Below are 27,991 nucleotides of genomic sequence, written 5' to 3' on the forward strand. Positions count from 1 at the left end.
ATATATATATATGTGTGTGTGGAGAGAAATGTTCGGCTAGTTTCTCATCGAATATTCGATTGCAAACTCTTCAAACGAACTCCGTTTATATCGCTTTTATACATCCCTTCGCCTATTTGCGCGCCGCGAATGAATATATCGCGTGCCCCGTGCGAACGTGGCTAACAAATTTGTACGTTAATTAGTTTCCTTATTATTGTCATGGTATATATAATAATCTTGTTAATAAAAATACTAAAATATTATGTATATTATATATAATATATAATAGATTATTGCATTATGCATTTTTGGTACTGTTGCGTATTGTTTGGTTTTATACTCGTCGACCTTGAGGTCGCCGCGATTTTTTTTTTATTCTTTTGTTTCATTTCTTTTCGTTTTTTTCGTTTCATTTCTCGACGCCGAGAACGGATTTGAGAAGGAACGATGTCTTGTCTTTCGCTCTTTGTCTTCTCAAACGCGCGTTCTTGGCCGCCATCTTCGCATCGTCCACCCGGTGTTCCGTTTCCGTGGCTTCGTGCGTCCAGCTAAATATATTACTTTAGGCTTTGGCTAATTTCTCATTGTCACTGCGTGGAGCGCAATGACAGATCCTCGCGGATTCGTCGAACTTCCGCTCTTTCTTTGTCTAACCATCCTCTAGATCAGGGATCGTCAAATTTCTTTTGGGAAGTCCGAATAATCAAAATGGCGGCTTTTGAGGGCCAAGAGGGTTAATGTTAAGTAGTTAATAACTTTGAAAACCAATCGATTATAAAGACGAAGCATAGTTCCTCGATAAAATTAATAGTAAAATAACGTTGTTTCACGTTTGACAGCAAATTTTACTGTATTAGTTTGTGGGCGTATAACGTTTTTGGTTCAAGCGTATAACTTGAATAGCTTTTTGAGTAACAGAATTTTTTGTTTGTACAATATCAAAAGATTGGAATAAAAAATATTTTACACCAATTTGTATCGACTAGCACATTAAAAATGAATTGTAGAAGATCTATCTTACCTTTATTTACAAAGGCATCCTAACCTCTCTAAAGGATACTGATTATTTCAAGTATGGTATCTTGGATGTAGTCGCTGGAATTGCGAATAAAATGTGGCTCGTAGTTTGACGACCCCTGCACTAGATCGCTATATCTCCCCCCCCTCCCTCCCCAATCCCCTGTAATCGTGTTCCTGCGTCAGAACGCGAGGTATATATTTCTTCGAACTTAAATGCTGAGTCCTGTCGTGGAAGTGAAAAGGACCGTGCCATACTTAACTTAAGCCCAACGAGTCTTGGTTTTCAACTAGCGGAATACTTCTTCTATTCTCTATACGGCTTGCAGTAAGAGTAACGATGATTCATGTGCTGGCTGTAGGAGCCGGAGTGAGAGAAGCGCTTTAGGCACTTGGAGCACTGGAAGGGCTTTTCGCCGCTGTGTAGTCGCTTGTGTTCGGTCAGGTGATGCTTGTGCTTGAACGCCCTTGGGCACTCCACGCATTTGTACGGCCTTTGCCCTGTGGAAATTCATAGGATATCTGTAACTCATGTTCACGGTACTAATCATTCGATAGAGCGATCGTGTCATTTTAATCGCTGTCCAAATTACATAGCTCGAGAAATACTGAGTCAAGAGGATCATCACCTTGATACGTACCGGAATGTTCGTATTTGTGTCTAGCTAGGGAACTGTGCTTGGAGAATGTCTTGTCACACCGATCGCAGAAGTAGACACCCTGTTCGATATCTGCCGCCGGTGGAACCTCCGGTTGACTCGCGGTTTCGCTTTCGTTCTTCACGTTTGCTTGAGGTTGACTCTGCAGAAACAATAAAACATGTGTAAAGTAGAGCTGGAAACACCAGAATATTCCGTCAAACTTGTTCGTCCTCTGTGAGCTCGTTAAAGAGGTTACATTACTATAAAAAAATTAAAAAGAATTTTTCAAGAATATTGCTCATCTTCGTACTTCACCTCTATTCGAGTGACACGGTGGATGATGACCAAAGATGACTAAGGATGAAGACTCGTCATTACCTTTGGAACAGTTTTGCTCGCGACAGGAACTACGCGTTTTACTTCCGTCGAGTCGGTGGTTTCTTCATCTATAACAAGAGGCGAGTCCTCCAGGTCGTCCGTCTCCGGATTATCGGGCTTCTGTTCACGTGGAGGCGTCGACGCGACCTTGGCAGGGATACCGGTGTCGTTGTCCTTGCACGTTGACTGCGTGAGCGCTTCTTTCTTCGACAAATCAAGTGGTTGCTCGATGGCGGTTTGACTGACTGGATTAGCCAACGGTACCAAGGCTGGTATCTTCGATTCTCGTCGATCCCTCGCCCGGGAATTTTGGAACCAAACCTAACGACATTGATTTATAATTAGAAATAAAGAAATAAACTAGGTATATTACTATGTTCTTTAGATTTCTAATATTCCTCTGGATAACACAAAATGATATACGTATTTTCAAATGGATTTTAAACGCAGAGTCACTCCCTTTTATAATAAATATAATAATGCGTAATCATAAACAACCCCAGCTAGAATTTACCTGAACGACACGAGTGGGAAAATTGATGTAATTCGCGATCATGATGATCTCTTCTTTCTTGGGTCGGGGATTAATGGCGTAGTACCCTTTCAGGACAGCCAATTGCTCGTCGTCTATCAACGACCTGGCTCTCACTCTCCTTCCGTTATCGTTGTGCGTCTGCGAGCCATCCTCCTCGTCCTCAGAGTCCACTTCCGAGCTGTCCTCCATTTTCCTTTTGCAGCCTGATTTCGCGGTCGGCTGATTCACGTCCTCCAGCTTCGCCGCCAAACCTTCGCTCTGGGAATCGTATTGGTCTGCCGCTGACCAGTCTGGACAGTGCGCCATCTCGCTAGACATCTCGCTATCTTGATCCTGCGCGATAATAACAATAATTCATTATGCGATTAGGAATGAGAATACCGTGCCAATGTGTGTTTTCCTTACGCCTATCATACAGTCTACTTTAAATAAACCAAGTCGTTGGACCGCTTACTTGATAATCCTCCTCAAACTCCCGTTTCGTTGTGGCCGGTGAAGTGGATAGCTTCCGTACGCTCGCCTCTAACAGTTGCTTGGTCACCGAGGTGTTCACCGTTTCCAGGATCCGTCGCACCGCGTCTAGACCCTGAGGATCGCTAGGCGCTGGAGACTCTTTGCCCTCCGTGCCCTCCGTTCCTTCGGAGTCCCGAGACGGGCTCGTAAGCTCTCGATGAGATTCAAATTGCTCGGCTACCTCGTCCAATCTCTTGGAATGTAGCTGATTCAGGATTTTGCCGAGGGACGCTTGTAGAAAGTAACTACCGAAGCCCATCACTTGAGGCAGAAGGGTCGGCATGTCGTAAATACCTGGAACCAGGTTGCTTTCTACATTGCGGATCTCTCCGATTCGCGGATCTACTGACAGAAACATGTTTCCTGGGGCGTCAGTTCCTTGCAGGCTGGAGCGTTTTCGACCTAAGGTTTTGGATACTCTTCGGTATAAATAGAAAAAACGATCTCTATACTATTCGCCTTTAAATGCTGAATAGGATCCAAAACATGAAGTCGAGAACGTTGTGATAAAACTTGCTTAGACTACAATGATTATAAATTAGAATTGTGATAAAGCAACCCGTCAATCTAATCTTGAATCTTGGTTAGGACTTGAAGAAGCCAGCGAAGGAGACCTCCTTATTAGGTGAACGTCTCCGAGCACTCTTGAGGCTCTATTATATTTTTTTTAATGAAATTCTGTACTTTGTTGTTTGTGCCCTCAGGTGAGACAAAAGTAAATCATGCAAGGCCGTTTCGCCAATTAATGTACTACCGCTGAGCCAATTATACCCACATGTGTGCTATCTATCGTATCATCACAGTGTAAACTTGTTCAGAACCGTCGTATTAATTGGCAAAATGACCCTGAACGATACAAGATACAAGTTCTAGCTTTTGTTTTCCCTGAAGATACAACCCTATAGAAAAAGAAATGTACAGGATTCTACTGTGGCCTGCTGCATGTGATGTCAAGATTTTTTTTGTGGCCATTGTGTAACTAATAAATCCATGAAAAACTTCTCAGAGTTTCAATGTACATCCTAATTGCTTGTAAATGATCAAGCGTTGTAAAATCGTGCTCGACGTTCGCAGAAAAATAACGAATGTAAACGTTATCGGCTCTCACCCGCTCCTTCTCGTTGTATCTCCTGATAGTCCGAGGGTGAAAGCTTTGGCAGAATAGGGAGGAAAGTGTTATTATTCGCCGCGAGCAGGTCGACCTCGCGTCGTCCTGGCGGCAGGGATTGTTGCGCCTTCTTCGGGCCGCGTTCGACGTTGCTCACGTTTGTGTGCCTGGGCTTTTTCAAGTTCACGATCAAGCACTTCTTGGCCGTCATGTGACTCGAGTACGACCCCGAATGAGAGAAACGTTTCCCGCAGTTGTTGCATTGGAATGGCTTTTCACCGCTATGGATGCGGAGGTGTTCCTGAGCAAATTAGAGAATAAGTGTTGTAATTAAACAATTAAATAAACATCCTAATCCTACCGAGACATGGCTGGACGTTGGATCGCATATCGAGTTTGAGAAACTATAGCGAGGATGTTTGCAGGGTACTAATATTTTACTGAGTCATAAAATGTATTTATTACTACATTATGAAATGGATAAAATATGGAAGGTATGTACATTTATTTGGAGACTCTACGGTTACTCAAACTTGATATGTGATGCGAAGTCACATCCTGGTAGGATTAGGGCGAAAGAAGGTTGTCAGTCTTTTTTTGACTCACGACAAATCTGACACGGTGACTAAGAACTAATTTATCTAGTATATGTGTATGCGAGTACAGAGTGACGCAAAACAGCACATTGAAATGGAGTTTCTGCTTCATTTTTAAGAACAGACGCTCGAACTACGTCATTTAAAATAGTATAGCTAATTAGTATGTCACCCATAGTAATGGTTAGCGAAGCATAGATAAATCCTTTACAAAATCCTGCGCTGCGTCATCCTGCACTCAATGTGCGCCTAATGTAATACCTAAGAACTAAAGTGAAACGGATATCAGTCTCTGGAAATGTTCATTCGGTTCTAAGTAGCGATGGAGATCGAAAAACTTGGATGATTTCGTATTACTTGTTCGGTGATTATTCTTTCTATTTCTTGAAATTAGAAGTCTCGAGCTGAAAGATGATTTAATAGCGATTGCGTTATAGATAGGATTCACTATATTTCATTTAGTATTTTATTTTAATTAGCATATATTACGAGATCATCCAAGTTTCCCTTATTAGGTCTCGAATCGTTTCGAATTTTATTCAAAGTCAGCAAAAGTATCAAAGGGCTCGAATGGACCTTGCAGAATTTTATCATATCACAGTATGAACCCTACATTTTTGTATGTAAAATTATTTACTTAGTTTTATTCTTTGATCACAAAGACGCTGTATGGACTTCGAATGACAAAACTCGAATTACAAAAGGCCTTTTAAAAATCCTTTAATAGTGCAACGCGTCTGTTAGCGTTTAATCTGGTTTATTTACGTGGTGCATTTCAAAAGTCCAGAATTACCATCGATATTTAAATACCTTCAAGGACTGAGGTTTCGAACAACATTCGAACGACAATTTCAACAATCAAACCAGAGATTCGAACGTCCATCGCACAGAGGTGCAAGTATATCGATGCATTCTACGTGGGCGTGTACGTTTTTTTTTTCTTTTTTAACAAAATGGAAACGTAAATTCTATTCGAAACAAGACATTCAAGTGGTTACAAGACAACTATATATCGAGTCAGGCTGCGTGAGAAACCGCGAAACCAAACAACGGAAATAAAACGATGTACGAATGAAGAAATGAAAAATAAGGGTGCACTCGTAGTACCTTGAGGTGATGCTTAAACTTGAAGGCTTTCTCGCAATGGGGACACTTAAACTTACGAAGCAGGGCACTCTCATCATGGCTGATCATGTGCCTCTGGAGTCGGTAGACGTTAGCAAAGGTCTTGCTGCACACCCCGCAGGACTGCAACAAAATTTATAACTATTAATGTCGAGGAGTTCGCCAAGTAATAGTTCGGTAATCTCAGCAGAGATATGTTTATGTTCGAGGTGTTTATCGGAATACGAGCCAGCGTTTTTCTCGTAAATATTATGTGTAGAAATGAAATCTGTGCCTTTACATTCGATCTCTTCTAACATTTCGATTCGCTCATTATTTTTTAGAATTTCTGTTACAATGAATCTGTAATACACGATCTAACTTTCAACCTGACGGTCATTAAAACGTGTCTATACATACGAGGTTCAGTAGCCAACAACGTTTGCTTATTACTTTACGTTTAATTATTTATAACTCTAGTTTAAACAGGCACTTGTGGTATATGTGAAAGTTTACTTTTTTTTTTAATATGAATAATTCAGGTGGAAATTTTTGGAACGACAATCTGGTCGCGTTCGCGGTTCGTTGTGTAGCGCATGAAATGTCTTTGTTCCCCAGGCGCAACGTTCTAAAAAAGCACACTTTCCGCGCGGAAAAAACGCGAGCACGGTCTACTTTATTCGAGGCGCGCACGTGTTTTTGCTTCAGCGTAGCCGTGAACTAGATAAAGCAACAAAAGGAAGCTGGAATTTCAAAGTGAAACCGAAGAACGATCGCGTGCTCCGCCATTAGAGTAAACTGTTTCGTACCACGTGTAATTGCGCCGGCCAATAACGTTTCAATTAAATTTAACAACGAACGTCTTTTACGCGAGTGATGCTGTAGTTTTGTGATTGTTTTTAAACGTTTCTCTTATGTCTCGAATAATAGAAATGCAGTAAATACGAGGAGTATGTCGTGGACAAGGATACGGAACCCCTGATCGAATTAAAACGAGTGCGTCTATAAAGCTAATCTTGAGTATGTGCTATCGGAAGTTTTAATATTGACTTTTTTTTTTAATTTGATTTGATTTTTCAGGAAAAGAGACCGGATTAATTTGACTTACAGTAACAGTGACTTAAAAGGCTTATGTGGTTATTTTACTGTCGATTGTGTTTTGAATACTAGAAGCATTTCTGATCGTGTAAAAATATCCATTGATTTTTTATAATTTCATTCAAATTTAGTAAGTCGGATAAAATGGAGTTGACTAGTCGGGGTTTCGAAGAGTTTACACGTCTACTTCGCTACTCTAATCGTAGAAAATAGTCACATTTTGGAACACAATTTAAATTAATTCTCAAAACTGGCTCTAATTGAACCTTCACGATACACAAACTTAAGTTACAATATAAATCGTCGATCAACAAAGAAACAGCTACATTCAAAACTCCAACCGTCGTCACAGCTTAGACCCCCAAAAACCGTAAACAAAACAATTCTCATCGAAGCTACGAATTCCTTAATCGGCCGAGAAACGACCAAAATCATCCATCGAAACCCTAAACCTACGCGAGTTAACAACCACCAAACGCTTATCCGTCACCAATCCCGCCCCTAAAAAACTCTACGCAGTCAAGTTCGCGAGAAAATACGATCTCGTATCAAGACCACCCCGGCCGCCCCCCGAATCCCGTTCGACCGAACCAAGAGACTAAAAAACAAAAGTAAAGAAAGAAAAAAAAGAATAACGAAAGAGCGATATCAAGAGAGAACGGAGCGAGAACACGGGGGTGGAGAATCCGCAGACCGGTCGCGCATGATCGATAATACACACAGGGAACAATGGAGTCCTCTCGTCCTTGACGTTAGTTTCACTCACCACTTGGGACAATTGAGCGTTGAGATCGTTCTTGTCGATGGCGTAGGTGGTCTTGTGCGTGTCCTCGAGATGGAGCTGAAGGATGTGGACGTCCCAACAGAGGATGCCGCACTGGGGACACCTCTTGCCACCCTGTTTCGTCGATCCGCCCTCGCCGACGCCACTGCGGCCACCAACCCCTCCTGTTCCAGCTCCACCACCACCTCCACCACCACCACCACCACCACCACCACCACCACCGCCGCCGCCGCTGCCACCACTCGTTTCGCTACCTGGCCCGCTACCACCTCCAGCGGCACTTCCTGTGGTTGGCGACCAGGCCGCGCAATCTACGCCCACCTCCACTTTCACGACACCTGCTGCCTCGTCCTCGCTGCAACCTGAAACACGAGCCGCACGTGCAACGTTATTTGTCGCCTTTTTTTGCCCCTCTCTCCCTCTCGCCCTTCCTCTCCCTTCCTCTCCCTTCCTCTATCAGTTGTTCGCGCGGCGATAACAGCCCACCGTGGCTGCGCGTGCATCTCCCACGGACACGCTCGCGTTTTGGAGGTGTGAAATTTGTTCGGTTAACCCTTTCGACCGGGCTGGTTTCTCTTTAAACGCTATTTCGTTTCTCTTTCGGAAATTAATTGTGTTAAACCAGGGTTGGCTGTCGATTAAAAATTGTATTCGGATAAGAAGGGACAATTTGACCGACGCTCGATAGATGTTCATTTTTTTTTTTTTTTTTAAATGTATGTTGCTGCGAGTCTCAATTGCAATTTGGCCAAAGACAATCAGTTACGTTCACTGGGGACATGTATGTTCCACCAAGGTCGAAAGGGTTACGGGTTCGTCACTTTTATGTTTTTTGTGGATTGGTGTGCATGAAATCTTTTTCGCGTGCGTCGAACGAATAGGATCAATAACATTCTTATAATTTTAGCTTTTTCACAGGATGAGGTGTACATCTTAATTGCTTCTACTTTTCTACTTTTATTTCAATTTTTTTTTTTTTGTATTTTGTTCCCCTTCCGTCTATTTACTAAGACTGTGTTCTGAAAATTAATGATTCGTAATTAGGCGACGTTCTTCGTCGGTAAAATTGAAAAGTTATCGAACCACGATGCGTAGCACGATCAAAGATACGGTAGATGTAAGGCTCGAGACTCGAATATCTTCGCGAAGGAGCCTAATTGAAGATAGAGCCACTGCACAGTCTAAACGTCGGTCGGTGGACGTTCATAAATATACAACGGGGAAGTACGCGAGCCCTACTTCGAGAAGTAAACGATGAGAAAAATATCGATCGCGCGTACAGCGATTTCTAAAGATTACAGCAAGCAGAAGATAATCATACGGCAAGAAAAATATTAGTGGAAAATTATTGCTTCAATGGGTATTTTGTATTCCGTTTTTCAAGACAAATACGTACGTTCTACTATTTGTGTTTGATTGAAAAAAATTCTGAAACACCGTTTGGAAAACTCTTCGCGTAGAAGATGGATCTGCAAAATTTAATATTTATTATATGTTTGCATTTCTAAATATGGTCACGAACTGGACAACCGAGACGTTAATGGAGGTTAGATTTAAGATTATCGAATTATAGTCACTTTTATTAGATCCACGAGATTCGCTACAAATTATTTAAATTTTCCTCGATGCGGGCTGCGACTGAAACACTGTGGCCACAGTAATACGAACTCACACCGTGCTAACGAGCAATCGATACAAACGATACGACTCCTAGAGAGCCAGAAATGCGTCTCACGGTCATCCTCCAACAGACAAATTTTCTCTGGCGACTAACATCGACAATCGAATATAAAACTGTTGTCTAAATCGAATTTTCAATATGAACCAAAGGCACGCAATCTAAAATCTATTATTCGTTAAATAAAAATAAATTATCCACGTGTCTGTGTGTTACAAAATTTTCCCTTTAACCCTCCGCCCTCTCCCCCTATACACATACGTAACGCTAACATAAATACATAGTTATCTAGCAACAGCTTAAATATTTTTATATTATTTTGACTAAGCTATGGCGATATAAATACAAAAGAATCAACGAGTCTGGAGATCCTTGCAACTCTTTACTCAAATAAAACTAGCTAATAAATCAATATGTTCCGTTCAAATTCCTCACCTATTGTTCGAATCAGAACTTATCTCATCCTTGCAGTCGAACAGTTGCGCAAAATCGAACGGAAGTAACGTTTGACCGAGGACAAAGTCGCTAACAAAGCGTCGATTCGTTGTTTGGCAAATCGCCGGCCAGTATAAAATTTCGTTGTGACTCATTCTCGTCGATGTTCGGAGTGTCATGCAGGAGAGGATCGTTCGATCACGTTCACACGTTCCTTGCCAGGGATATCTGTACAGCTCAACAAGTCTAATAAGATACCAACGTTCAATGCCATACTTATGTATGTCTCAGGGGTGAAAATTATCCTCCAAACGGTAGATAACGTTCCCGTTTGTTTAAACATCTCAAGAATAGGAGAAAAGATAGGAAGGAACGTTGAATACGAAAATAGTTTGCTTTCACAATCAATCAGGTGTTTGTCATGTCAATCACGTGTTCAGACCTTACGGTTGTTGATCTATTTTCACGTTCAACAATTGTTCCCATTAGTTTCTAGGGATGCTCAACTTAATAGGTAAAGGTCTTCTTCGCAGCAATTTTTCTAAGAACCGCTAGAGAACTGCCAGGCTCGACAAACATCAATACAGTGAACATCATAAATAAATAATCTAAAATACAGAAAGATAGACTTCTACGATATTTCCTCAACTTCAAGTTCAAGTTTATGTAATTTAAAAATTGCTCGGTCTACAAACTTACCTACCAAATTTCTCTAACTTCTTTGTCCACGTAACGACAAGAAACGAACGACTACCTCTCCCTGTACAAGAACATCAACGAATAAAAATAAAAACCTATTCGATCTTGTTGAATGCAAGCATGATAGAAGTCGGTGATTGTCGATTGGTCCTGTTCTCCGTGGACCGTTTTATTCGGGCTCTCGGATTTCGATAGCGCGGCGAAGAAAACAAGCGGGCACGGCGTGAGATCCCTGGATCGTTGGAAAAACAACGAGAGAAAACGGAAGTCGCGTACGTAATCATGTTTCTCCGAAGCCTGGGCCAATCGCGGACCGCGAGGCGAACTTTACTCGCGCGGTAGGCCGATAAAACGTCGAAATGGGTCAGAGCCGTGACCTTTCCTGTCTTCCTACGTACCGTGCGAGGATGTATGGCCGTGTCATGTCGCGGATCTGCGTCGCCTTCTCGAGAATCGTCGCTTCAAAGGCAAACCGACGATTCGTGCGACGCTGGCGACGCTTACGAAACATCGGATCGATTCCCATCGCGACATCCCTTTAACGCGTTCTCTGTCAGAGTGATACAAGGATTAAATGCCTTTGGTGTTGTTGTATCAAGCGTCATCGGTGAAAAAGAGCCGAGAGGAGTTGTTCTTTAACGATTAAAACTGAAGTCGAATAATAAAGAGGGGGTTAGGTCTTCGATTAGAGGGTTAGACAATGCAAAGGCTTACTTTCGATGAGAAATAGACTGATACGTAGTTGGATACCCTGGTGTTGTTGTATTAAGCTCCACCAGCAAGATAAATCTAAATGAAGACGTTTCTAATCGTTCTCAAAACCAGAATTGAACAGGGTTCGGTATCTATTCTCGAAGAGAGCGTTAGTTCGTTCGCACCTTTCAACTTGACTAAAAACACGAAAAACGTTAAAAATTGTAAGAGGTCCTAATTCCAGATAGCCAGGGCCAGAGTATATATTTTTCTATAAGACTGAAATTTTGTGTTTCGACGAGTGGAAACTACATCGTCTAACGTTTGTGGTAAAAATACCTTTATCCGCAGGGTTAACACACTTTTAATCGTTGAGCGTAGCTATCTTACTCAGCCTCTCGCTCTCGATATCTCGAATTGGCTCGCAGGAAAATGGGGCCCTCAGTGCCGTCGGCCTTCTTCTTGTTCGCCGCTCGCAACCGTAGGAATTTCTGGCGATTAATCCACTTTCTGCCGTTTCCTCGAAACGTGGATTGTTTATCTCGATCGGGAGAAGGTACTATTAACCGCGAGGTGACTTCTAATTCCCCAGTTGCGAGAAACATAACAAGATAAAAGGCCGACGAAACGGCTTCGCGTGATTCGTACGATCTAACAGTTGTTTCGTTTGTTTACTAGAGAAGAGAAGCCGGAGGACGTTTGCTTCATTGGTTACTGAGAAATAAAATACTGTAACCTGCTTACTATTTGTTTCTGCCATGGAAATGGTTGACAGAGAAATATTCTCGGTGAATTATCGAGGATATTTGTTCGGCCATTAACTCTTCTCAACATTCGAAGGCTTTGCTTGTATCGAGAACTTTCCGAAATTTTGTTTCAAATAATTTTCTTACGAATAAGAAATTATTCTTTGCTTATTTATCAAATATTTACCGAAAAGTGCTTTAGAAATATGTTTCTTTGTACGGAATACATTTTATACAATTTACATAACGTATTTTTAATAATATGCCCGCGACAATTACTCCAACAGAGCTATTTTGTTATTAACAAAGAAAATCCTAAAGCTCTTTCTAAAAAATCCTTCATTTGTCCAGCCTATAAATACTTTAAATATAATAATTACATGTATATTAAGAAATAATGGTGGCGACCAATGTAGCTCTACAAAACAAATAAGGGTAGCTTCCTCATCTTTTTTCCTCGTCTTTTACTTCTTCATCGACTGGGATAGACGATATCTCGAATGAACGTTAACATCTCGAAGCAATCGACACTGCGTGCAGATGCGTATCTTTCAGTGGCTGTCCTCGCGGGAAGGGGATGCGCCACCAATGACGTCAGTGGAATGCAGAAACGAGCATAGCAAATTGTAAGTGATATCACGGCAATCTCGGATTCATACGCGGCTCGAACCAGCGACTTAACTGATCTACTTCGATCGTGATCGACAGGCGTTTTCTATTGTCACCCCGACGCGACCGAACCGATTTTTCCAATCAGCAAAACATAACTGGCCGTCTCATAAATAGATCGTGGATCGCACACGTTTATATGCAAATTTATAACACGCAAAACTCGTGCAAAATCGATGAAGACAAATAGTTTGAAGATTGATATAATAAAATTAATATTTTATCTTGTGTGAGTGCACGCGAGTACATGTATTAGGTGTAGATATTAATTCTGTGCCTTTATATTCAATCATTTATCATTTTAACTGGAGAAGATACATTTAATCGTAATTCTCTTATTAGATACTAATCACCAACATATGTATGTACATGGAATTTTATTTATGTATGTATGGAATTTTATTATTATTCTAACGGGTTACAAGTGTGTTTGAAAATGACAGTAATTGTAATAATAAATAAAAATTTGATGGCTACTAAAGTTCGTATATAGCACCGCAATGGCCATCAGGTTGAGACTTGGAAGGTTAATATTTTTATGTACCAAAATGACGAGTAATACAGAATTAATATCTTGTATTGCATGCGAATGAATAAGATAAAATAAGATAAAATTAATATTTTACTTTGTGCGAGTGCAAGTAATTTCTATAAATTTGCACGTGAACGCATTATGGGATCCATTTATGAGACAGGTGAACAACTCCGACGACATTTAGGCGAGCTGAGGGCAACCGTCGACTTTTTCCAAATGCGCGTTTTATCGCGGCGAACGAATCGACGATTTCAACGCGGTGGCTCACGGAGTATTTTATTTTTATTCGCGTGTTCCACGCCCCCGTTTGGAAAGTGGAATGCGCCTCTGAAAGGCAGAAAAGTTCGCGGTTGAAAAGGAAAGACACCCGCCCCGATGGAATCGATGGCTTATTTTGCTTGTTTGCGACTCTTTGTGTTTGCTGCGGGCGAGAATTATTTTTGTTGGTAGTCAATTACCGTGAATTGTGGTGTGTAGTGAATTCTGTCGCGTGAAATTTAACGTAAGTTAAATTATTATTATAATGTCGCCTGTACCTTACAATTTAACAAGAATATATTATTTAATAATATTGTAGTGTAAGTTACTGTTGCCTGTGTTGTACCTTTGGTACTCTGCTTAAATTATTCGATGTAATTATGCAATGTAAATACTTTTTCTGTACAATTGATTGCAGGAGTATTATTGATCTTAAAGAGGATCGTGCGACCATTTAATATTATCAAACGCACACTTTTTACGTGCTCAAATATCTCGAATAAATAGAAATTATTCTCCACTTTCGTATTTCGTTTATCATAAATTTTATGTGTATTCTTATGATAAGTTATATACGTATATGCGTGTATATATTCTAATTGCAGATCAACGATTAATTATTCTGATTTCAGGAATTTTAACTATATTTTGATTGGGTTTGAGGCCACTTTTTCATTATATCGAGACGTGTCCAGGGTATCGAATTTAATTTCAAGACGTCTATCAGAACGAGTCCGTAGCAGACGTTTCCTGAGATTATCATATGAAATAGCCAGCGTGTCGATTGCCTCCGGAAAGTGGGCAGCTTTTGTTCACGAGATACGGTCAATTGTCACGAGAGCTTCTAGGAAATCCAAGAAATCTCGGTCGCCTTCTAGGCAAGGTTTAACGCTTGCCGACCGCGATGGAATTTTATTCCAATGAAAATTTGAGAAGCTTGAATCGATCAATGCTGCAACTCCTTTGAAATTAACAAAATTCCAGGTGCAATATTTAGTGCAGAAAATACTGAAACATTCATATGCTAATGTCTTGAAATCTCCTTAGAGGCATAATCGGTGCACCTATTAGCACATTAACATGCGAAGTACGATAATACCACATTAAAGTTTTCTCAGTGCTTTAATTGGTTACGTTCCATATCATCTTTAGATAATACAAGCCTTAAACCCATTATAATTGTAGGCGAGTGTCGTTGTACACGACTGCAAAAGTGAAGTCTGTTTATTGCAATGTATTAGTTAAATATTATTAGATTATTTACTATGTATTCGAGTTCACTTTTCATCCGTTCAGTTTATTACGTTTCATAAACGTATTCTCCTCTTTCATTATGTAATTCGTCTTTTTATTCTAGCAAGCATATAAAATATTATCTTATTCGAATACGTACACTACTATTGATTCGCCAATTATTGGGTTCGTTCATAAATAACTTCCGTTTGTTGCCATACAATTTCTAAATATATTATTACATAAAAAATCTTAATTAATCACTTAATCCCCATAGTTGATATCACTTGTTCCCGTTTAATAGACAAATTAAGAATCGTTATTTGCAGAGGTTTCCTCGAAAGCATTGTCATTTGTTACCTACGGCGGAAGTTATTCATGAATCGACCCAATTATATTTCATCGAAGTCATTGTTTCACTTTCTCCAAAGTGTGTACACTGTACATTACTCACTATAATTTTCCACCACCTTTTGTCTCGAATTACAGAGAAAAGTATTTGTCGCGCGATAAAATGTCCCTCGTGCTGTCTGCGGACAGGAGTCACGGTTTGCGCGATAATTATTCAGCGAAAAGACACGTGCATCGGGTAACGATCACGCGAATTGCCTTCGCGATTCCTTGGAAAGCCGCTTCAGTTTCTCAGACGACACGCCAAGCCTCACTGACATCGTTAAACCACGTTATACACGCTGTTTTGATCCTGAATCAACTCTATCGAAACTTTATTTTTCTCTGGATGATCGATCAAGTTAATATCTAGTTACTTTATAAAATTCTTGCATGAAAATCACAAGATACTCGATTCTACAATCAAAGTTTCAGCAACTTTATGTGGCCTGCACGGAATTAGACATAACTTGCTAGGAGGTCTCGTCAATGAGACTTTTATAGCCATCATTTTCTCGCCCTGATAATCGATAAATTCACTTTTATTTGTTTGGTAGATAAATCGCTCACGGGGAAACATAAAATAAATTGAATCTTTCGAGTGCTTTCCGTTCTTGTACGATCAATGGTCTTCAAACTTTTGGCGTCTTTCGTGCTCAATGCGAATCCGAATTCGAAATCACGTGAAACCATTTTTTAACGCGTTGACTGCCAGACAAATATTCTTGTAAATTTCTGCCAGGATTAAATATTATTTAGATTATTTAAAAATTACTCGTGGTACGTATTTTTGTAAATTCATAAAAATTTATGAATTTCATTTAAATTTATTTCCTTGGATGCTTGACTATCGTAATTAATTTTTTTAATTGTTCGGTAAAAAGCACTGTTATCCATTGCACGTGTTAATAATCCCAGTACCATTCGTAACTACAGTCATATAGAATAAGAATCTTTTTGAATTTTGTGTTTCAGATGATCTCTGACGCTATATTTGCCAACGCCGAGCATCTTCGCTTTTTTTTTACATACCTATAAACAACAGCTTATAAGTTATGCAATTTCTATGTATTTCAATTACAAAAATCTATATCTATTGCAGCTAACCCCAAAAAAAAAAAAAAAATGTGATACATTAAAACTCTTTGTGCTTGATACTTCAGGGGAATAAAATTTGCAGATGCTACATATTTCTTGACACGACAAACCGGAAACCTCCCTTAAACACCTTTCAAAAATTCCGGAAAATCTCTGAAAAATTCTAAAAACTCGCCAACGAATTGTTTACCTGGATAAATCATTGTATCGAAAGTGAGCCCAACTTGCGAATAGGAACTAGAACCCATCCCCGGAATACAATGGAGCCGTGATACCGTTGTGGATGCTTCCAGCAAACCGAAGGTAAGAAAAGAAAAAATACGAGATGAACGCGCTTACGTCAGGCGGGCAACGTGGATCAGGCCATAAAGGCGCGTTCGCACGGCGCCGAAGATGCGTCGCGGCGATCCGGCTGACGCCGCCGCCGCGCGCGAAGTAAACGATTTGTCGGAGAGGTCATTGAGCTTGATAGGGCGCGGCCGCCATCTTCCAGAACGTTAAAACCACTTCGTCGCGCTGCCACGGGGACGATTCTCGCATAGATCCGATGTCCACCGTGTCATCCGCAACAAACGATTATCTATCGGAGGTTTTCTAATTGGGGCGTACGGCCTCAAAAATAATTAGCGAAAAATTTATATTAACCCTTTGCACTCGAGAGGTGACTCTCAGGTAAGACTAGGTTTTCTAGGTTTTTTAGGTTTTCTAGGTTTTCTTTAGGTTTAATTTCGTTGGAACTCGAAGTGCCAATAAAATGATTGTCGTTGAGGCAAAGGTGACCCGAGTCTCAAATCTCAAATTTGAGATCTCATTTTCGAAGTCAATATAATCTTAGCATGTATTTGGTGCCTCCATGCAGAAAAAGAGTTAAACACGTCCTCGTAACGTTAGGAAAAAGTTCCTTCGCTAAATCCCTACCTGATTTGCACCAATGTTAACGCGGTTACATAACACACTAACGTTGCCAAATCAAAGTTTTGAAATACTCGGTCTGCGTGACGTAGAAGTCAACAAGGCACACCTTGCACAATGGAATCCCACATTTCGATAAACACTACTATTTCCTGACCAGTAAGCTTGTTGCTTAATGTTACCATTATATCAAGAAATCGGAAGCACTTCTCACGCGTCAGTAATTCATAACTTAAAATAAAAGTCACGTTTGTATAAATATCGTTACATTTTGGAAGACTTTGTTCCGACCAGGTGTTTTAGATATAAATAATTGTTAGTGCAAAGAGTTCACTGAATAATCGTTCACTTGATATATTTAGTGTATGTATGTGTTTGATTACAGACACATCCTCGCATCGTATTTACTCCCGTAAAATTTATTACGTTTCAAGCTTCGTAATTTTCAGAACTAAAAGATAAATTATTATTGAAGATTAACCGTAATCTGTCGGCCCCCATTCAGCAACATAAATCAGTGCATGGAAGATTTCTCAGCAAGTATCAACGGGCTCCAATGTGTTAACAAACTTCCAATCTCGGTAATTATGTATACATTGATAGTTTGCAAAAACTGGGTATACATACAATGTGTGTGTGTTGTAAGCCATCTAACGTCTCTTTCCCTATCTGAACTTTCTTAATCTTTCTATGGATTTTCTTTCAACTCTTTATTTACTGAATTTCTCAAAAGTTTTTAAAATCCAGGCGACCATTTTGGTCTTATATTTATGTTATATAGTTGTCTCTAACAAGCTTCGAAAAGAAAAAAAAGCTTGTGCTGCCATCCAATAATTAAAAACGAACTTCATAGAAGTTGACTCGAGAGTCACAATAGGTTTCAAAGCGTGTAATTAATACAGCACCATGAGAAAATTATAAGTCCCGCCAGTAAATAAAGGGTTAAAAAGGGAACGTATTTATAAGAGCAATTACTAAAATATTGATCAAGAAATTAATTTTGTACAGAGGCTTTTCCTACCAATCAATGATTAAAATTCAACAGCGAAAAGGATAATGGTTACGGTCCTCGAGCCTTATTATTCACCATCGTGTTCACATTCTATTTCGAAGCCCAAATTCGTACAACGTCCGACTTACTCATCCGGTATATCTAAGGGCTGAGGTCATTCTCACCCCATTAAATAGTGCAGCATGTACGCGTTCTCGAAAACTACGTGCATTTAGCTCGCGTCAGAAATTCGCCAAGTCAATTCAAGCTTCAAACTTTGTTACACCCTCGGTTGTCTGAATTTTAACGTAGAATAATAAGGTACCAACCTTTCGAGTCTTCGACCTCTACACGTAACCCAAGTCTCAACCTGATGGACATTATAAGAGAGACATAATCTGTTAGAAGAATTCACAAAATTTGCAAGAATTAGGAAAATTTGCAAAGGAAAATTTGATGACTACTGAACTTTGTGTATGTAGATAAATGGTAATGGCCATCAGGTTGAGAACTTAGAAGGTTGGTACTTTAACGTAACAAAATATAAAGTAATTATTTTTACCTAGAGTTACAAAAAAAAAAAAAAAAAAAAATTGTAAATAATAAATAACCGAATATAATAGCACAGAGTCAATTTCTACGCCTAATACGGAAACGGTGATTATGATTTTAGACCTTTTCGTTAATTGCACGACGCGCTATTGAAGGCGACAAATATGACAATAAGCTCCAAGTGACGCTCAGAAAGCGACGCGCTCTAAAAAGGAGTCGACACATGGCGGTAAATCTTCGATAACGTTCGTGATTGAACACAAATGGCACCGCTATTTCACGGCATTATAGTACGCACCACCCAATCAATGGAACGCGAGCGCCAATTGGTCGCAGGCTAAATGCCGACCAATCGGTCGTATCAACTTCGTCGATTAATTCGAGCGAAACGCTCAAAAACCGCGCTCGTCGTTCCACATAGAGATGGGCAAAATTCTTGTCTAAATAAAATCTTCGAATTACGAATAACGGACGAAGAATTAGGGTCGAAACTCAAATTGTAGAATGGAAATATAGCTCACGGTGGGCAAGCAAATATTTTAATCGAATTGTGCCGAAAGAAGAGAGTTTCTAAAATCTTAAGATAAGACACTGAAATTAATGAATCATTCGAGACGCTACCGATGTACGACGTAGGATCGCTCGAATAGTCGTATTCGATTAAAGAAAAAGAATCGTCGCGAAACATGAGATAAAATGGCCAAAAGCGTGATCGAATTTCTTATCGACATTGATACCACCGATACCATATTCTAAAACGAGCGTTTTGCGACAGTGTTATGAAAATTTATATTTCGCCATTTTGAACGATTACTTATTTAACCCTGGGAGGTCCTCTGACGCCTCGACTGATCCCACGAATTTCTAGATTATTTACAGCTTATTTGCTTTCCTCAATCGTCGACTCTCGCGTGATCGAACTACAAGCATTTACAATTAAGATTGCGACTTACGTTACGTTAAATATTAGGAAAATAAAAAGTATCAAACTACGTCATCCAAATTAGCAAATTAGAATAAATAATCTGTTACAGAGACACGTGTGATATAGAAGCAAATTTAAAATTAATTTCATTGTTTCTTTGCATATATTTTAAACTTTTCATTCTGATCACTTAGCATTACTTAGGTAAATTCAATTGCTTTTGTAATTGCTAATCATTGCTATATTTTTTTCTTTTTTTTTTTTCATATCTATACTCATCATAAGCATAACTATACCGATATTCGTTACAAGTAGTATTACTTTCCTCTATAAACACTACAAATATATCTAATTCAAATCTAATAAAATTTGAGTTACGTGCTGGGTCTAAAATGACCCTGACAATTAAAGCTTGACAAAAGTCATCCTAGGTTTAATACCTTCTATTCAAGTGTCTAGTACTATTGTCATAAAAATTTAATCAAAACAAGAAAAGTAATTTGAAGCTATTCGCGAACGTACATTCCCTTTCATGATCTATTTAGGAAGATAGACGTTCTCATGATCACCTTTATCGCGTCGGGCGAATCTTTTACGACGTAGAAGCATATTCGTCGAGGAACGTCACAAACAAGATACGCGACACAAATGTGGGTTAAACGATAGTGTTGCTTCTGTATCGAAAAACTAAAGCAGCGACCACGTCACGTTGTACTATCGTTACAGATCGTGACATCGTGCAAACTACCGACTACAACGAAACAACCGAGTATACATAGTCACGGTGGTGGTCTACCTTTACGCCACGAAATACAGTTAATTACTCTTTTGTCGTGCTACGTGTTTGAGAACTTTGCAAATACAGCCCCAGCCGTGAGTGGGTCCGAAGCACGCGGCGTTTAAAGACATCGCATAGTTTCGGCACGACGAAATTAACACAAAACGCACGGATTTCGCGAGCTTGATTAAACGAAACGATTGGTTAACGAAGTTGTAGCTACACTTTCAAGAGAGTTCGGTAATCGATCTTCCACCGTCCTCAAAATACCATTTTACTACGATTTCAGAGGAAAAGTGTGTTACTGTGTTTTATATAATATTTTTAGCAATGAAATTTTCAACCATTAATGGTTAAGGTTTGTTTGACGGGTTTATTTACTTTATTTCTTCTTATAAAATATTTTGTCTCATTTGTGTATGTTTTACTCTGTGATTTATTATACCACAAAGTGACTCATCGTTCTCTAATGGGAGAGCCTTTAATGCATTTTATCGATGGTTACGATTTCTACGGGTTATTATCTACGTTGGTCAACTTGAGATTTTTTTCTTATCCTCCTTTCATTCGTTTGCGCTTTTTCTTTTTACCTTCTTATTAAATACACCAATACAATTAAACCGAATTTGGTTTAACGTTCCCGTTTTGTTAAAAACAAACTTATATTTTTCTTTCCATATTTCCTCCATTTCCGTTTCTTTCACGCTTTTTTCGCGAAGTATTATAAAAGGGTAACTGTTGACCTATTATTTAATATTCGAAATGTCGATTTAGTTATTTTATCGAGAGGTGGTGAGTCGAGTCTCGGTTTTTCCGTAGTTGGCGCGCCGGAAACCGGACATTTTTCGCAATCTAGTCGGTTGTTAGCGCGTGCGATTCCACTATTCGTCCGCGTTTCGTATGAAAAATACAGAAACAGACGGCACCGCGATAAGTGGCCGCTGAGGGATTTGATAAGAGGAGAGGGGACGACAGGAATACGCGAGCGGACGAGTAAACTGCACAACACGATGCGTTGCTGCTGACACAGTAGCGTCATTCATCTGTACCGTGGAATATACGGAATCTTATCTGTCGGCAAGAACAATGTACCCTCCGTGATCACTCGAACGAACACAAGAATCTTCAGAAACGGATCAAGGAATTTCGAGTGACAAACCAACACATTCGACCAGTGGTGAAATCTATTTCGAGACTCGGAAGTTTCAGGAAACGAATTATAGTACGGTCTAGAGGAAACAGCAAATTTGCTATTAGATTCGACGATATTCTTCAAAATCGACTCGAAATTAATGTAGTTTTACGAGTAACAAGTACCTCGAATGGAGAACGTAATTGAATTAATTGTAATGAAATTGTGAACGAAATAATTACGAAAGGGAATTTAGATAAGAGGTTACGAAAAATTAACGCAAATAAAGTGAATGCGAGGATTAATGTTGATTCATGCATTTGTGTATTTATAAATATATAAATTACAACATAAATGTATAAATTAACGTTAACCTTTGCATTTACATTGTTTCGTTCTCGTTAGTTTTTCTTACATATAATTTATAAAATTGCGAATAACGTAAGAACGAAATGGAAGTAAGGAGCAAGAAGTTCGCACGCTGCCTCGAGAGAAACAATGAAGCATACACACGCCACCGATATACGATTCGATAAGCAATAAATCAACGCAAGGAAGTTCACAAAAATATTTCGCGTTCAACTGATCAAAGAGTAAAACATTTACCAGAATACCGATTAACGCGGACGAAGTAAACGATTCGCAGCCTCGATTCGTCGAAAGTTTCGGAATCGATCGTACGACCGTCGCGACGATACTTTCATCGACTCCATGCCAGCGATTGTTAGGGAAACGCGTGCACGGTCTTCTACCTGATCTCAAAAATAGAACCGCGTTTTCCGTCGCCCCCTGTATCTACGTTGGATCGGTAAATGTTTTCGCGTGGGGCACGACACCGTCGCTGGCTTGTTCAATAAACGCCGCCACTTATAACACTGTATCAGATATACTAATTCGCTAAGGAACGCACGGCGGTGATCTTGGCCTTTCGAGTGTCGAGTTACATACATTTCCGGCGAACGAAACTGTTCCGATTACCGATATCGCCCCATTGTAAATTCGTCGCAAATTGGCTCGAGGAAAAGAAACTTTGTTGGATCGTTAGCGAAACGTTGCGGTAGAAATAATACAATGTTTACTTCGATACGAACCGAAAGTTTTTTTTGTTTGCATCTATTTTAGAAGCATTTTTAGTTGCTACCAACTGTACATGCTTTCCCTTACTCCGTTGCATGTATGATTTACGTTTTTTTTTTGTACTGTGGTGTCTTTTAATACCGTTTATAGTATCGCACATTCTTTTGCGTGTCTGTTACCCCCCCCCCCCTCCCATAGCTCGGGTACCTCGGGATCGCTAAACCCGTACCGTAGCTACGATTAAACATAGCTACAGCCCCTGAAGTTGAACCGAAAGTTGAATCTTCTTGGTGAAATGGAAGCAACGACTAAGACGGTCACTGAGGTTTCAGCCCACCACTCGTTGACCAAACAAATAATCCACTCAAATCAGGTGCATGCACGTTATTTACAGTGTCAATTGTAAACTAGAGAATTATAGAAATTATGATATAATAAATTTGGGAATTGCTACGAGGAATTCATCGAGTTTCCTTTAACGAATATTTGTCTGGTTAAAGGATTAACAAACTTGCTGTTTCCTCTAGACCGTACTATAATTCGTTTCCTGAAACTTCCGAGCCTCGAAATAGATTTCACCACTGGATTATATTGCAACAAATGGCGATTTTGCCGCGACTTTTTTTGAAAACGCTAAAACGGTGTTCGAGAACGAAACGCAACCGTCGATTAGCGAGTGTTCGCGTCTGAGTTCGTTTGGCATATCCGCGCCATGAAAGCGGTACGTGTCGAGTCTAAAGTTCAACCGAACGGACTCCGCTGTCCGTGAATCACGAAAAAGCATCGGGATTGTTAGGTGACGCGACGCCCAGTACATTCCTGCGATAAAAAGTGCGCGCGGATCAACGGGAAATTGCGAAACCCTATAAATTTCGTTAAGTAAAAAATACTTTCGCGCGGCTACCGTGCCGAGGATGCACGTGCGTGAAGATTCGGCGTTCGATGTGTTTCATCCGACGATGCATTCCGGGAGCTGTTTACGACATTTCGCTTTCGGGAGCAATACGTTAACGCTCAAACGCGAGGCTGACTTGCGCTGCAGTTTTCTTTTTTTTTTCTTTTTTTTGGCAAATAGATAACGCGTATTATCGGATGTGAAAAATGTCGACATCGCTTCTTGCTTGAATGAACGTTCTAACATTCGCGCTAGCATATTATCGGTATCGTTTTACGAAGAGCGAAGAACGTTTAACCCTGTACGATCAAAATTATGTTTGAGTTCTGGAAGAAATTGTTCGAATGGGACACTGACGTAACGCGATAACAGTTACATCTGAATAATTAATTGCGAAAATTAATTCTGTGTTTTTACATTTACATGATTATTATAACGGTCATTTCTACTCGAAAGTTGCATGATTTTTGTTTGTAAATAAATGGTGAGTTAACCTTAGAAAGGCACAGAATTAATTTCGGTAGCTAATATGTAGTTGAATTATGTTTGATCAAATAAACGTTGCAAATAAATTGTTACGTAAAGTTTCTATTCATCGTCTGTTACTTGAATCTGCGTATATCTGCTTAAGAGTTGTTATGAGCAGATTGTTCATCATACACAGTTAGAAGAATGGAATCAGACATTGGAAATATACAGATTGTATAGGACGCAATCTCAAAGTGGTCCAAGGTTAAGGAATATTAATAAAAAAAAAAAAAAAATATAATAAAATAAAAAAAAAGTAAATATACTATTTAATACGGGTTTTTTGTGAATATGTACGTCGCGTTAGTTCACCGAAAAATAGATGATATTTTCAGGGATCTTCTGCGCATGCGCTCTTGTTAAATACACGAGCATTCAGGTATGACTGCGCGTACACAACAAGCGCATTTACCAAGCCACGCGCAAAAATCACCTGTAGGTGCTTTTAAATTTATGAATTCACAAAGGGTAATAACTACCCACGAGACATGGATAAAGTACAATGTAACGTCGACGTCATCATAATACACATCTATCATCTACGTTCTTAAAAGCGATTGCACGGTCAAAGTGCAGTATGCGCTCACTAATCATCGAGTTCTACGTTCAACTTTCAGTGGAAAGACTGTGAAATAAATGTAAACACGTTTCGACATGTTTGCAGTTTAACCTCTAGAGGGATGTTGACACATTCCTGTACGTTTATTTTTATATCAAAATTATGGTTACTTGGGATCGTAATACCTTTTAGAATTAAAAAACATTCCATATCGAAGCGAGATAGTAAATCTGTATGTTCGAATCGATTTACAGATAAACGTTACTTTGATCTGTGTATATTCGATCGGAGCAAACAAGAATCCTTTCAAAATTCATCCCTCAAGAGGTTAACGCATACGTTACGAAATGAAATATGGCACCCTGCATGTCAACATCACCCTACCGCGTCGTCAAATTTGTTCAAAAATTTCGCAACGTCAATAGTTCGATGTAAAAGTCACAGTTTGTCGATATCTCCTTGGCTCTACATCGAGCTTTCATAAAAATTGAATCGCAAAGCGGAAAACTTGAAGTATGTAAGTTTTCTGTATTCGACGCAGTCGACGATAAAAAATTTGACGATTCAACGACGTACGGCGCAGTCGCGATGGTCGTGAACCGCGAGATACAAACATTTCGGAATTCGGAGTATAGATTAGGAAAGAAGTGCTCACCTTTGAACGTATTTCGGACGAGAGTCATGCTCATATTCGCGTGAGCGCGAGCCAGTGCTCCCCGAGGTACGTCTTGCGTCTCTTGGACGATTCCGCCAGGTTGAATGGTTCTGTAGCCGCGGAGCGTCTCGTGATCCCGGCTCAAGAGTTCGTCCAGCGTGATCTGTGACGTTTCAAGGTACAGCGACGCATGGTTGCACTTTTCCTCCCCGTTTCTCTTTCGAATCGTTCGATAGCTACGTCGCCGGCACGAGGTATCGATAACCGCCCGTTCCCGCGTCAAGAATCATCGATACGAATTACGGGGCTCCGGGCACGTTCGATCGTAAGGACGATTCGTTTGGGCAACGGAGTAAATGCCCGACGAGACGCGTATTTTTCTCGAGAACGATGGTATATTCACGTCCAGCGATGTTTCGGTGCGCGGCGGCTGCTCATCGTTACTCTCGTTTCCTCGTTGGTTCGGTCGCGTTGTATCGAGCAACGACAATCGACTCCGTGTGCCGCGATCGAGCAGCACCGGTTGCGTGTTCTCGATCACCGTTGATCGAGCCTCGATTCCGGATATCCACGCGCCGGTGAACGAGCACTCGCCGAGCGGTGAACATTAAAAGCAACGTGTCACTCGCGCGCACCGTAGAGTTCAACGAAACACGGGAATGTTGATCACGTTTCTTCTCTTCCGATGCGAAATAGACGAGCGAGCCAAGTGATCGCGGGAGACAGAGAGGTGGAGATAGAACGATAACAGCGACCAAGAGAGGTGAGAGGGCGGAGAATAGAGAGTCGGCCAAGAGACGAGGGAGAGAGGTTATGTGTGCAGACGACGACAGGAGAAATTCCAGCAGGCGGCAGCGCTGAGGTCCACGGATAGTTCGTCCGTTCCTTCGTTCCCCTCGTCTCGATAACTGACGATTCCACGACGATGATTCGAGAGGACCGATTGGGTGGGATGCGTCTCAGACTCGTTGGATTTTCGACGTTCGTCGCTGGTATGCCGAGTTGAAGATTGCGGGAATTACGAGGATCCTCTTGGTAGGATTCTTCAAAAAAAGGGTAACGAATCTCGAGATACAGCCTGTTTGCATGTGCATATCCGCTCGAGTCCGCGTCGTCCGTAAAGCTGACTCAATCCGCACAAAGAGCACTCCTGGCGATCATCTCTCGTGTCGGTCCGTTGTTTCTTCCCGCTCGGTCTTAAAGGATGGACGTCTCGGATTGAAAGGCGTACGTATAGCGAATTACACGTTGCAGTGCACTGGCGACTTCCCAACTAATCACACTATACACTCTCGTGAATCGGGGATAGAAAAGAAGGGAACCTCGAAAAACAGAGGAAGACGGCGCACACCGGTTATATCCTTGGAAACGGGCCGTGCAGAAAGCGATACGATGCTCTTCTTTCGCCGTCTCCTCCTCCGCCGCCTTCTCCTTCTTCTTCTCTACCGATTCTTTTCATTCGCGTACGCGTTCCTCGCCACGCACAGAAGCAAAACACACTTAAGGAGACAGAGACCGGAGGGAAAGAATAGCGGGGAAAAAGACGGAGAGAAGAAAGGAACGAGGGAAGTGCGACAGTATCGGGAGAGCCGATGCTAGGGCATCGCAGAGAGCGGGCAAGGCAGAAATGTCGGTGTTACTACCAGCTTGGAGTAGCAAGCACCGGTAAAACACGGTCCTAACTAACACACATGGAGACAGATTGGGGACTGCTGCTTCGGAGTTTACTATAGGATGGGACGGATGGTGATGGCGGCCGTAGCGGACCAGCCACCGCCCCCATGCTTCTTCTCTCTCCCTTCGTCTCCCTTGCCGCGTTCGACCGCCCCCACCACCGTTTTCCTCCTGCTGATTCCTCCGCTCTCTACCTCTCCCCGTAACCGTTCCGACCGTTCTCCTATTCTCCCCCTCTATGCGTTATGACGGACACGCTGGAATCCCCCTCTACCAACATCCCAACTTACCCCCTTTCTCTACCACTCTCGCCTCCAGTCTCTACATCTCTCCTCCTCTTCCTCTCGTTCCTCCGCAGGTCTGCCAGCCTTCCCTGGGCTCCCGAGATGTTATCCTCGGGCGATTCGTGCCGTACTATATATTCGTCTACCCGTGTCGTGTCGCCACATCCCCTACCTGCGTCGCATCTCGGCGTGTGCGTCGCTCGCAATCAAGGTCAGGAGCGTAGCCGTCCGACCGGGCACCCCGCGCCTATCGATTCACGCGATACACACACCCGGGGACGAACACAAAGGAGATAACTGAAACATCGCCAGAGGAAACTTGCTCGGCGTCGTTGTTTTCAGTAATAGCGGTTTATGGATCGCTGCGGGAGCTTCTTATCACGATGCATTCGTCCACCGGAAACCTGGTATCTTTTGAGCCCATTGGTTCACGGACGTGATTGCCTCCCTATTTATCTGCCGAATGCTGAAGGATGCGTGCTGTGCCGATATTGTATTTATGGTACAGTCTCGACCAGTAAAAATTGTTCGCCACTCGCGATTACGCGGCGGTCGATATGGACCACGTAACCAGTAATTGAGTAGATGGATTTTGTTACGAACTCGAACTGATTGTAGCCTCTAACGATGGTTGAGGTACGTTGGAAGGTGTAACTCTCTTCAGGTACCATATGTGACAAGGCTTTTCACCGAGGAACTAGAAGAATTAATCCCAAAAGTGTCAAGTATAACAATTCTGAATAAGATTCGTGAATTTTCATAAACATTCACAATTTTAACGAACCTCTTGAGGGACGAATTTTAAATGGACTTCTTTTTTTATAATCGAATGTTAACAT

At 41.0% G+C, this 27,991-nt stretch overlaps 1 protein-coding gene across 2 annotated transcripts; it reads right to left on the reverse strand.

Annotated features, from left to right (window-relative positions):
- Window positions 1-27,957, reverse strand: LOC128878800 (zinc finger protein 1). Of its 2 annotated transcripts, XM_054127336.1 has the most exons (10): window positions 27,159-27,957; window positions 25,195-25,357; window positions 7,739-8,118; window positions 5,878-6,018; window positions 4,175-4,475; window positions 3,008-3,408; window positions 2,533-2,886; window positions 2,019-2,339; window positions 1,641-1,800; window positions 1-1,500 (listed from the first exon to the last, which is right to left on the reverse strand). In XM_054127336.1, the coding sequence occupies exons 2-10, from the start codon at window positions 25,226-25,228 to the stop codon at window positions 1,307-1,309; spliced, it is 2,286 nt and encodes a 761-aa protein (XP_053983311.1). In that variant the 5' UTR covers window positions 25,229-25,357; window positions 27,159-27,957; the 3' UTR covers window positions 1-1,306. The 2 variants fall into 2 exon arrangements, with proteins under 2 accessions (XP_053983311.1, XP_053983312.1); XM_054127337.1 differs by lacking the exon at window positions 27,159-27,957 and having other exon boundaries at window positions 3,008-3,360; window positions 25,195-27,087.
- Between the last annotated feature and the right edge of the window lie 34 nt (window positions 27,958-27,991).

This window comes from Hylaeus volcanicus, chromosome 6 (genome assembly GCF_026283585.1).
Source record: "Hylaeus volcanicus isolate JK05 chromosome 6, UHH_iyHylVolc1.0_haploid, whole genome shotgun sequence".
Taxonomy (NCBI): Eukaryota; Metazoa; Arthropoda; class Insecta; order Hymenoptera; family Colletidae; genus Hylaeus; species Hylaeus volcanicus.

Excerpts from the sequence above, each read along its gene's own strand:
- LOC128878800 (XM_054127336.1), bottom strand. The coding sequence starts at position 25,228 with ATGAGCATGACTCTCGTCCGAAATACGTTCAAAG. Across the intron at positions 2,887-3,007 it reads AGTTTGAGGAGGATTATCAA|GATCAAGATAGCGAGATGTC; the intron begins GTAAGCGGTCCA and ends ATTATCGCGCAG. Across the intron at positions 1,801-2,018 it reads CGAGCAAAACTGTTCCAAAG|AGTCAACCTCAAGCAAACGT; the intron begins GTAATGACGAGT and ends TTGTTTCTGCAG.